General features: G+C 42.7%; 1 protein-coding gene across 1 annotated transcript; it reads left to right on the top strand.

Annotated features, from left to right (window-relative positions):
* Nucleotides 1-11,969: 11,969 nt before the first annotated feature.
* On the top strand, nt 11,970-12,602 carry LOC132644195 (uncharacterized). Its single transcript, XM_060360772.1, has 2 exons — nt 11,970-12,085; nt 12,212-12,602. The coding sequence occupies exons 1-2, from the start codon at nt 11,970-11,972 to the stop codon at nt 12,600-12,602; spliced, it is 507 nt and encodes a 168-aa protein (XP_060216755.1).
* Nucleotides 12,603-12,993: the final 391 nt, after the last annotated feature.

Below are 12,993 nucleotides of genomic sequence, written 5' to 3'. Positions count from 1 at the left end.
GAGGTTGTATACTTGTGTATCCTTGAAGTATATTCATGAAGATACACCAATAGGGAGGTTCAGGTGGTCAGCAAAGATTAAGCTTGAACCCTCGCCAGTGTTAGCCATGCTTGGGGTTCCTAGAAACTCCTTGGAACTCGTGCAACATCGGGAACACGAGGGTGAAAGTTTTATATTGCTAACCATTTAAAAATCCTTAAAGGTGTGTATATTATAGGTATATCAAAGGGATACATATGTGTAAATCTTTCCCTTGACTCATACTTAAGCATTAATTAGGCAGTTTTCGCTATTATTTCATCTTTGAATTTTGATTATTTGTTTGGATGTGCATTCCTGGTATTAATCCTTATCCCTTTCTATGTGATATCCTCCTTTGCATTTCTGGGTCGTCCATTCTTCCATACAGGGATTGGGCCGAGGCCCAATTCCAACCCTGACTAAGACGGTGTTGATTACGTGAGGGAAGCTAATATTTCTGAAGGCCCAGTCATGGGTGAAAATGACCCAAAGGCCCAGCTATGGGTAAAAAATAATACCAACGGGGTTGGTAGCTTGTTAGTAAAAATAATTCCTATTTTTCCTTGTTTGATTCTTTGTTGTATAATGTGTAAAAGTTAAACCTGTACTATTAGTGAAACCCCATGGGTGTAGAACTTAGGATACTCACTTAGTGATATAGGTTTTAAATCTAAGAGAAATCCATCTTGTGGTAAGACAGGCAAAAAAAATGTGTTTTTCTCTAAGCTAAGTAAAGCAGTTCTTTTGGGTCACAATGATTTGCATGACTTTAAGAATTAAAGTGTGTATTAACTAGCATGAATTTCAAAATTTGGGTTGAGTGGAACGAGGTTGGTTCAGTTTTGGTTCTTGTTAACTAAGCTAAGCAAGCAAACTAGGATTTATTGAATTCACAAAACCTGAAACTGACTTGATTTTCTGGATCAAAATAATATCCCTTTTGTAAAGAATTTTGGGCGAGTTGCATCAAATTTAGGCCTGGAAGCGCACCAAAAAATGGAGTGAAAAATGAGACATTTGGGTTCGTGAATTTGGACTAAAATGGACACATTTTTGGACCGGATCATTGGACTAAGCTTGACATTTTTTAGGGCTGAAAGTATATGGGCCAGAATTCAAGGATTGATGGACTATGATTTTGACTTATTGGGCTTCACTTAAAATGGACCTAATAAAATGGACTTATATATGTATATCTATATCAAACGGGAATATATCCCATATTTCATATAAATACAAAACTTGTAACTACTAAACACATTTCGTTAGGACTAAAATAGTGGCGACTCTATTCGGGAGCGATCCCGGATGTGTCCTCGTCCGGAAACGAAGTGGGTTGAACACTTATGCGGATTTTTTCTAAACCAAAACCCCTTATTTATAGGGGGAATTTTTGCCGATTTTTTTTTTTTTGGAAGATGATGATAAACATAAAAATGCTATATTTTTGCGGAAAACTTTAACATATAAACAAATAAATAAACCTTACAGCGAAGCTCGTAGGTCAACCGTATTCTACGGATCCTTAATACCAGGGTGCTTAAAACCTTCCCTGGGGGATCACCAGAACCCTTACCTCGAACTCTGGTCCAAGAAGACTTTTTCTCGATCTGAAAAACTCTTTAAATCCGATTTTCCTAAGTTTCCTTTTGAATAAATTAGGTGGCGACTCTAAAAAATATAAAATCCAATTAGAGCACCAACAATCTCGAAGTAGCGTTTATGCCTTAACCCGCATAAAAGCGAACTGTAACAGATAACGACTCTGCTGGGGATAATCTAAGGTTCTAACCATAAGGATTTCATTATAATGAGGTTTATCTTACAAATATTGTTTTATATGTTACTTTCGCAATTTAATTTAGCATGCAACATATCATAAAATTCCGCCACTCCTGGCAAAAAGCATGGTTTCAAATGGGATACACGGGATCGCGGCCCAGCCTTCACTAAAAAACCTGAAACACCTTTTCTTTGGAACACGTTGAACGTTAAGTTGGTGTGCGGTCACCCAACGACCGACAACGGTTCACCCCGAGTAGTCCGCTTGGGTCCAAGGTCAATTCGAAAAAACCTACTCTTGCATAAGGCTAAGATAGAGTTATGCCAAATCCAAATGAGAAGTAGACTGGTGGTTTGGATATTTTAGACGTATTCAAACCCGATAAGGAGACTACCCCGTGTCAAGTATGGTCTATGACCTGAAGGACACCGCATATCATATTATGTGTTATTTGGAATCGTTAAATGTGCCTATGAATGAAACCATTGCCTAAGGGGGGGGGGGATATTAACATCGGGTTTTGTTTTGTAGATGTCAATCAACTTGAGCTTTGATATGGTCCTGACTACACCCGAGTTGCGGCGAATTTGGTAGGGCCAAATGTCCCCTGAAGAAAAAAAAAAAAAAGAAATTTCATGTCATCTAAGGAATTTGACATCTATCATGACCATGATCAGTTGCAAGGACTTGATAGAAGTAATTACCGGATTTTAGGATAGAGACCAGATGGTTTTCATATTTGGGGATGACATTGAAATGACACCAACATTGGAGGAGTTTAGGGACGTACTGACTAGTGTAGGCTCAAGATTGAAAAGAAGAAAGAAACCCGACCAAAACGCTTAGATCCCAAAAAAACCTACTTACTCCTGAATATGTAAAATGTTCTCCCTAAATTATGCCAATTGGGCTCATGGCCCCACTATACCCTTTAGAGAATTGTACAGAAGGTTTGGAAGCCCGGGTGAATTTGTGGAACATCCAGGAGAATTCAAAACTTATGTCGATTGGACGGCTACCAAACCCTTGGCCATTGCCATATGCTTTTTGGGAACTATGGTGTTTCCCAAGGATTGGTCCTTAGCCATAGATACCCGAGTTATTTCAGTCACTCATGTCATCTTCTACGGCATAACCCAAAAAGAAGAAACCAAATATTTTGACATAACCCTAATCATACTAGCCGATTTGTACCGAGCCTTGAGTCTCTGTCAGAATCATTACAAATACTTCCACGGTTGTAATTTGCTCCTACAATGGGGAACCTCAAGCATATGGTCAATGTTAGGGGTGAACAACACCTGAGTAGCCGGCTAAAAGGGACAGTCTTCAGGATTTTTGCCCAAACTTGGGAGAACAAAATAGACAAAGCTGGACATTCACTATTTCCAAATTGAAGGAAGAAAGCATCCAATAGATGTTCCATGACTTCGTATCCACAGAGGTTTTAGTTAAGGGAAGAAAGTGTCCATCTGTGCCGCTTATGGGAATTCGAGGGATTCGCCCTTATGCTCCTGCTCGAGTTCTAAGACAATTTGGGAGAATCCAAGTCATACCCCCAGATTGGAGGCATGGGAGATTTCATCATCAACTACAACATTGACAAACCACCGAGAGCTTTGGATTGTGTCCGAAATGGAAGGGGCGCATGATATGGGGCCCTGACACCTTGGCTGAGGATAGGTTTCGTCCGGGTTGTGTCATAGAATATAAGGATTGGTTGAGGGCAGATTTGTAGGGCACACTTCCTCCTAGGCTTATTCTCTATAGTGTGTTCAAGACAAGGATTCACAAGCTGAGATCCGAGCCCGTCTAATTCAGAGAAGAGCTGACGACAGAGATGCTAAATATTTGGAGAAAATTGAGCATGATAAAGCCGTCATAGAGAGTCTGAGGCATGAGTTGGAGCTTACCAATGATTGTTTGGCTGAGCAAGAGGACCAAATGAAGAAGATTCTAGACGATATTTCTCCACTGACCTTCATACAGAAAGGGTTTTTTATGGAGGCGACTTTGACGTCAGCTCATCTTCACATCCAGACTACCCTCCGGAAAGCAAAGAAAGCCAAGACTGATAGGGATCGGGCTTCATCATCCACCACCGGAGGACATTTCTACTGATTTATTTTTATGCACTACTTTTACTTTATCTCTTGTAGCCCTGCGGGGAAAAATATTATAATTAATGATTATAAGGCAATGGTTTGGTTCAAATGGCACATTTTGTTCAAAACATTTAGTTATGTTTAAGAACGCGCGTAGTATAACCTTATGAATTGTTTTGTGTGACCCGCTCAAATGATCTCGAATACTGTCCACTCACCCAAAGAAAAATAATGCACAAAACACCTGCGTTAAGCCCAACGATTTTTTCAGAATCTGAAGATGAGCAACAAGGCTGCGCCTGAGCTCGAGGTCATGAAGAAGAATGAGGTTTCACTACGACGAAATATTCAGGATCTCGAGAAGCAGATCCGGATAGTAAAGGCCAAAATTAAGGAGGCGGACGGATTATTGGATTTGGCAGAAAGCTCGCCTGAAAAACCTGTCGAGGCTCAGGGAGAAAATGTCCTGGGCAAGGAAAAAGGGATCCTTCCCGAATACGTCCTGATACTGGAAGAGTCCAAAGAAGAAGAAATGGAGTCGGACCCACAGGAGCCCACATGGCCCACAAAGGGGACTGCCTCCGCCGCGCCTTCAAGCGTCAAAAAGGAAGAAACCTCTACTGCACCATCAAGCCCTAAAAGGAAGGGAGCTTCTACTGCTTTATCAAGTCCTAGGGAGAAGCCCATAGGACAAATGGAGTATGCTCAGCCAGCTTCACCTGAATGGTGGGCAATTGCGGTCAAAGCGTTGGATTATCCCTACCGGGTCACACCTCAGCAGGTTATGAATGAGAAGATGATGATCAAATTTCGAAACAAAGGAATAGTCAATATCTGCTTTGACAAGTTGCCACCTTGCCCTCCGACGTTCGCACATAAGAGATGCCCTTATCACTAGGATCAGGTGGGGCATACCCTCAATGAATGCCTAGCCTTCAAAAAAAGACTCATCAGACTCACAGACGAGAAAAGCATTACCAAGATGTGGGGACTGCATTCACTATTGGTCCATGACAACAGCATCCCATCTGAGGGGATTACTCGGACAACTCATATTTGGTGTTACAACTTCATAGTGTTTAGAGACTCTTACGCCAGCATCTTCCATAAATTGGTCAGTATTGGGAGGATTCGCCCCATCAGAACTAGAAGGGCTCAAACTGAAGGAGTTGGCCGTCGCAAAATGTGTCTGTACCATTTTGGGGCTTTAGGGCATGACATAGAAGAATGCGATGCGTTCAAGTTTGATTTAGAAAATTTGGTCCACAAAGGGGCCCTTTGGTTAGTGCTTCCTTCTCAGTATTAGTATTTGGGAGCCTTAGGGCTGGGAAAGGTTGAACAGACAAATAACCTATATTGACCGCAAAAGAAAGGTCACTTTTGGGTAGTTTTAGGGGATCCCATTTTTTGTATTTAACACGGATTTGTCCCCCTATTTTGTGTAAACAGAACTGTGCCGACTTGATGTCCCAAGAAGGGATACGCAGTAAGCCTCTATCAGGCCTGGTCATGGGTAGGTTTAGGATTATTTGGATGTTAACCGAACTACGGAAGGACCTGACTTCCCGCGGAGGGATACGTAGGCAGACTATGTAGGACTCGGTCCCTATATATTATAAATATTATACCCCCTCTCACTCAAACAAAGCCCAAGTACCCCAAACCCGGTACAAGAGATCAATTGAGCATTTGAATCAAACATATCACCCTTTATGTGCTAACTATTTTGAACTGCCATTTACATGTGATATCTTGCTTTTCTTTCTTTTATTCTGACGAAACTAACTTTGTTTTCCTTTGAGCTATTCTTTTCATATAGAAACAGAAGTTGATTCGTGTTCACGTTGGCATACTTCACAAGGTCTAAACTGCAATAGCATCCTTATCCCTACAAGACAAAGGCAAAGAGAAAATAACTGGTACTTCGGGAAACGAAACCACCCCTACTGATATTACTCTTAGAGAATCACCTCTGCAAGCGTTGCTTGAGTCATCACCTACTAAAGACGTCATGAAGATGATGTTTGAAAAGATCGCCCACCTGCAAGAAGAGGTGGTGCGAAACAAAACTGCTAATGCTTCCCAAGAGGCCCCTGTCGAGGAAAGAAGGCCTCTACCATTTTTTCCATCTCTGAACTCACCATTACCGGATCACTTCCCTGCCAAGTCCGTTGTGACCACCATGCCATTTACCCTGATTGATGGACACATTAGCGCTTTAAGCCACACCCCACCACCATTTAACGCCAACCAAATTCCCGGGACTGCCCACTCCATTCTCTCTTACCCAGCACCACAAAATACCCACCCTGGTATCACTATGCAACTAAGCATCACCCCACTACCCACTGACAAAAGCACCCTTGTTACCCGAATGCGCCATGCTATTTCTTTCCATACACCTGTCATATTAAGCACTTTCTCGCCCGATCGAGAAATTGACCACTATGAAGAAATGGAAAAGGCATGGAAGGTCGAGCAGGAAAAGCAGGAGGAAAGGCTTGAACGAAAGATGACCGCAATGTTGGAACAATCTATGAGGACTACCCTCACTGGCACAAGTCTAAGCTATGATGATTTGTGCATGAATCCCAATTTGGATTTACCCGAAGGTTTCAAAGTACCCCGATTCGAATTTTTTAACGGGACGGGAAATCCTAAGGTGCACTTGCGTGCCTACTGCGACCAGTTGGTCGGTGTCCAAGACAATCAAGCACTCATCATGAGATTATTCAGCCGAAGTTTGACAGGAGAGGCCTCAGAATGGTTCGCGGTGCAAGACATAGGCCGTTGAGTCACATGGGAAGACATGGCCGCTACTTTCATGGAAAGATTCCATTTTAATAAGGAGACAGTGTAACCTCCTGTGGGTGAAGAGGAACTTGTCTCGATTTTTATCCGTTCACAAGAGATAGACTTTTATGATAGAATCCTTTCAATGGCAGGGAGACCTTTCTCTGAACTAGTCAAAATGGGCGAAGCCATAGAAGCTGGTCTCAAAACCGGCCGGATAGTAAGCATGACTGGAAAATCCGTAGGTTCAGGTTCAATCGGGTTCATGCGCAAAAAGAAGGAAGACGTGGTTAGCATATCCCACACGTCTAAACCCAAAAGAATGGAAGATTTCCCCATGGGAGCATATGCTTCACCTCCTCCAAATACCTACGTACCCATCCCTTACAACACGGTGCCCGTCTATTACGCGCAACCAACCTTCCAATCACTACCCCCAGACTACCAAGCTCTGCCAAATACCTTTCATTCACCTCCCCTAAACTACCAAGCTCCACCACATACCTTCCATTCACCTCCCTAAAATTACCAACCTCCACAGCCAAATTATCATACTCCCCCACCAATTTACCGTACCCCACATAATAATCAACCCAATACCTATCAGAATCAGCTACCACCAAATGCCTAAAATGTGCCACGTCCAAATTTTGAGAAGAAACCCCCTCGGGATTTCACTCCGCTAATGGAATCTCAGACTGATTTGTTCAAGAGGTTAAGCGCGGCTGGAATGATTCAAGTGTTTCCGCTAAAAGTCGTTGATCCAAAGAATCGATTTTACTGAGATGACCAAACATATGCCTATCATTCCAATGGCATAGGGCATAGTACTAAAGATTTCATTAATCTCAAGTACAAAATATAGGATCTGATCGATCAGAAATTGTGCTCCAAACGGTCCCTCCAAATGTGAACACCAATCCTTTGTCGAATCATGGCAACAACGTGATTCACATGATTAAGAGAGAAGAAGATTGGTTCGTAGGAAGGCCCATAATCCGTGATTCTGTGAAAGAACTAGAACGTATAGTAGCATTATTGTCCCTACAGGAACGCCCGCAATTCAAGGTATTAATCCCTGCACCAATGACAGCACACATTGCTCAGGTGACTCCGGCACCGCCTCGGAAAGAGTTTGTGGTCCAAGTGGCCGCCGCACATGATATCACAAGATCAGGGAAATGCTATACTCTTGAAGACCTAGCCCAAGGGGGACCCCGAAGGGAAGGTAATCAGAAAAGGACTATCACTGAAGGGAAAGCCGAAGACTTTTGGCGCCAAATGCAGCCGAAAGAATACTCCATTATTGAGCATCTAAAGAAGACATCGGCCCAAATATCGGTGCTTGTATTGCTGCAAAGTTCACCTCAACACCGTCTGGCTCTGATGAAGGTGTTGGAGGAAGCTCATATTCCGGCGGGAACAAATAGTGAAAATCTGGCCTAAATGATCGCCCATGTTATGGAAGAACATCAAATTGCCTTCACAGCAAAAGAGTTGCCCAAGGAAGGCATAAATCATAACAAAGCATTGCACATCACTATCATGTGCCGTAACAAAGTAGTAACCTGGGAGTTGATTGACAATGGGGCAGGACTCAACATTTGCCCCGAATCCACTTTGACTCAATTAGGGTATGACCTCGGAAAGGTTCACCTAAGCTACACTAACATAAGAGCATTTTACGAAAAACGTTATGATGCCACAGGAGTAGTTGATCTGGATATTCAAATAGGACCTGCTGAGTTCACCACAGAATTCCAAGTCATGAAAATATCAGCCAATTACAATTTGCTTCTAGGAAGACCATGGATTCATATGGCAGGGGCAGTACCGTCCTCGCTCTATCAATCTGTAAAATGTGTCTGGAATGGAGAAGAAGTGGTGATCCATGGAGAAGACAGCATGCACAATTATCCAGACAATTCTGCACCTGTCATTGAAGCCACACCTAAAGGAACGGATTTTCATGTTGTGGAGCTAGTAGGAGCGGTCCACAAGATAGATTCCATGGAAACTCTCATGCCGGCAATTTATAAAATGATTGGTTCTACTATGCTTCTGAAGGGGTTCGAACTCGTGAAAGGTTTAGGGAAGAATCTGCAAGGCATCACTGAGCCTGTTCCTATCCTTCAAGATAATTTTCACTTTGGGCTTAGTTACGTCCCCACAGAGGAGGAGATGCTTATCAAGAAAAGACAAAAGGTTGCAGATCTCTGCAAACCCATCCCCAATCTGTACCAGTCATTCCCCCACAAAATGCCTGTGCCCGAGGATGCTGACATTGAAGAAGGGATAAAGATGCTATTCCAAGAGAAAGATTGTTATGTGATTCTGGAGGAATGTGCTGAAACACCCAGCATCAGAGAGGTAGGACCGGGCGAGCAGCTGTCCAACTGGACCTCTACCCCGCTACTGGCTCTTCGGTAGAGAAAGATGAATTTGTTTTTGAAAATGGAGAGAATCGGTCGAGGCTCGATTACTCACCCTCTTTGCCATTTGCATACTTCGTAATGTTTTGAAAAATCGAAATAGCTTGACTTAATCCAGGACCACAGTTTGTATTACTAAATATTTCCAAATCAATGAAAGCCTCGGTTTATTAAAATTGTTTTGTTGCATGCATGTCTTATACTAACATATTTCTCCTTAATTTTTCTTTTCAGCAATAAAAACAATAAAGCAACCTTAAATGTCACGACATGTTACAAAACGAATGAGTCGGACAGCGTAAGTGAAGAAGAATATGAGGAATACGACGAGACCACAATACTACTCGAGGGTCTCACAGAAGAAGTAGAACAATTGGAGAATAAGCAAAACCCGAACTTGGACGAAACAGAAACCGTAAATCTAGGTGACGAAGAGGATGTCAAAGAAATAAGGATAAGCGCACACCTAGATACTCCTCTCAAAGAGGAATTGATAAGTTTGCTAAAGGAATACGTAGATGTTTTCGCATGGTCATACGCTGACATGCAAGGGCTAAGTACCAGCATAGTGTCCCAATGGCTACCCATCAATGAGGAGTTTGCTCCAGTAAAGCAGAAAATCCGACAATTCAAACCACATCTCAGTATCCGAATCAAAGACGGGGTGGAAAAACAGATTGAGTCTGGAGTAGTGGAGGTAACATCCTACCCCATATGGCTAGCCAATATAGTCCTAGTACCCAAGAAAGACGGCAAGATAAGAATCTGCGTGGATTACCGAGATCTAAACAAGGCTAGCCCAAATGATAATTTTCCACTCCCAAACATCTACTACTTATAGACAATTGTGCCAAGCACGAGTTACAATCGTTTGTGGATTATTTCGCCGGCTACCACCAAATTTAATGGATAGAGAGGATGCCGAGAAGACAACTTTCATCACCCCATGGGGAGTGTACCATTACAAGGTAATTCCCTTCGGCCTCAAGAACGTCGGTTCAACGTACATGAAAGAAATGACTACCATTTTTCACGACATGAACCATAGAGAGATTGAGTTCCATGTGGACAATGTCATTATCAAGCCAGGTGAAAGTTCATAGCATACCACACATTTGAGGAAATACTTCAATATACTCCGAAAGTTTAATTTGAAATTGAATCCGACCAAGTGTGTGTTCGGAGTACCGGCTAGAAAATTACTGGGATTCATAGTCAGCCGAAGAGGCATAGAGCTAGACCCAACAAAGATCAAAGCAATCCAAGAGTTGCCTCCTCAAACCGAGAAAGAAGTCATTAGCTTCCTGGGGAGGTTGAATTACATTGGGCGGTTCATAGCTCAATCCACCATCATTGTGGAACCCATCCTCAAGCTTCTGAAAAAGGATGCTCCTACAAAATGGACGGAGGAATGCCAAGAGGAATTCGACACTATCAAGAGATATTTGTCCAACCCGCCAGTCCTTGTACCAACAAGGCCTGGGAGTCCTTTGCTGTTGTACTTGTCGGTTGCTAAAAGGCATTCGGATGCGTGTTAGGATATGACGATGAAGAAGGGAAAAAGAAGCATGCCATTTATTATCTGAGCAAAAAGTTCACGGCCTGCAAGGCCAGCTATACGCTAGTGGAAAAGACTTGCTGGGCTCTAACTTGGGTATCTCAGAAATTGAGGCATTATTCATCCTCATATACCACCCACCTTATATCCAAGATGGATCCTTTGAGGTACATAGTCCGTCAGCCCATGCCCATCAGGAAGTTGGCCAAGTGGCAAATGCTGTTGAGCGAATTCGACATTATATACATAGCCCAGAAAGCCTTCAACGGACAGGCTTTGGCTGACTTACTAGCCGCAAGCCTGGTGGACAAAGAACTTGAACCACTTCGTACCCATTTCCCAGATGAAGGGGTATTGGTTATAAAAGAAAAGGCAGCAGAGGCTTATACTGGTTGGAAACTGTTCTTTGACGGAGTACTGAATTACAAAGGTTTAGAAATCGGAGCGGTCTTGATATCGGAAAATGGGCAACACTACCCCATGGCTGCCAAGCTTAAATTTCATTGTACCAATAACATGGCCGAATACAAAGCCTGCATCCTAGGTCTCAGAATGGCACAAGACATGGACATCAATGAATTATTTGTCATTGGAGATTCTGACTTACTGATTCATCAAGTGCAAGGCGGATGGGCCACTAAGAATGAAAAGATCCTACCATATGTGAACCTGGCAAAGAGATTGTGCAAGAAGTTCAGAAAGATTAAGTTTCGACATACGCTAAGGGCTCAGAATGAATTTACTTATGCACTGACCACAATAGCGTCAATGATCCAGCATCCGGAAAGCAGTCACATCGACCCACTAAGGATAAGTCTGGAAAAAAAAAACATGCCCACTGTTTCCATGTGGAAGCTGAGCTGGATGGCAAGCCATGGTACAGCTACATCAAAATATATCTGAAAGGGCAGGAATAAGCCAAAAGCATTAACAATGGACAAAAGAAGACCATCTGAAGAATGTCAAATGGTTTCTTCCTAAACAAAGAAGTGTTGTACAAATGGACGCCGAATTTGGATCTGCTCAGATATGTAGATGCCGGCGAAGCCACCAAACTGTTAGAAGAAGTACATGCGGGAACATGTGGACCCCACATGAATAGATTTATGCTAGCAGAGAAGATTCTGCGAGCCGGATATTATTGGATGACTATGGAGAGTGACTGCTGCAAACATGTGCAGAGATATCACTAATGCCAGATCCACGGTGATTTGATCAGAGTGCCTCCAAGTGAGCTTAATACTATGAGTTCACTATGGCCTTTCATCGCCTAGAGCATGGATGCTATTGGACCTATTGAACCCGCAGCCTCGAATGACCACCGGTTTATCTTGGTTGCCATTGATTATTTCACCAAATGGGTGGAAGTGACATCTCACAAATCGGTGACAAAGTAAGTGGTGGCAGACTTTGTGCGAAACCACATCATATGTAGACTCGGTCTGCCCGAGTCCATCATAACAGACAACGGAGCAAACCTGAATAGCCACATGATGAAGAATATCTATGAGCAATTCAGGATCACCCATCAAAATTCAACAGCTTACCGGCTGCAAATGAACGGAGCCATAGAAGCAGCCAACAAGAATATCAAGAGGATATTGAGGAAAATGACTTATAATCATAAGGGTTGGCACGAACAGTTGCCTTGCGCCTTACTGGGATACCGTACTATGGCCAGGACCTCAACAGGAGCAACTCCATACCTATTGGTCTATGGAACTGAAGCAGTCATACCCGTTGAAGTTGAGATACCTTCCCTGAGAATCATTCAGGAAGCGGAATTGGACAATGTCAAATGGGTCCGAGCTCGTTATGAGCAATTGGCTTTAATTGATGAGAAAAGAATAGTTGTTGTCTATCACAGTCAATTATATCAGCAAAGAATGGCAAGAGCTTTCAACAAATGAGTCAGAACCAGACTTTTTCAGATCGGGCAACTGGTGCTCAAAAGAAGTTTTCCACACCAAGATGAATATAAAGGGAAGTTTGCTCCCAACTGCAAGGGCCTTACGTAATCTGCAAAGTACTGTCCGGAGGAGCGGTAGTATTGGCAGAAATAGACGGTCAAGAGTGGCCAAAGCCGATTAACTCACATGAAATCAAACGATATTATGCGTGAAAAAGGAACCTCAATTTGTAATAGTACTCTTTAGTTGTAATCGTTATTTCCATTTGCTTGTATTAGTTGTTTCCTTTTGCTTGTAATCATTTTGTAATAGATAGGCTAAAACAAAACACCTTTTCTAATATGAACTACGCAATGACCTGACTTCCCCATGGAGGGATACGTAGGCAGTT

Source organism: Lycium barbarum, chromosome 6 (genome assembly GCF_019175385.1).
Source record: "Lycium barbarum isolate Lr01 chromosome 6, ASM1917538v2, whole genome shotgun sequence".
In the NCBI taxonomy this organism is placed as follows: Eukaryota; Viridiplantae; Streptophyta; class Magnoliopsida; order Solanales; family Solanaceae; genus Lycium; species Lycium barbarum.
The sequence above is the reverse complement of the archived record's forward strand: the minus strand, read 5'-3'. Positions and strand labels throughout refer to the sequence as shown.

What these genes read in the sequence shown, in the direction of transcription:
- LOC132644195 (XM_060360772.1), top strand. Translation starts at nt 11,970, where the DNA reads ATGGATGCTATTGGACCTATTGAACCCGCAGCCTCGAATGACCACCGG. An exon ending in TCTCACAAATCGGTGACAAA is followed by an intron (nt 12,086 to 12,211) that starts GTAAGTGGTGGC and finishes TGAGCAATTCAG; the next exon opens with GATCACCCATCAAAATTCAA.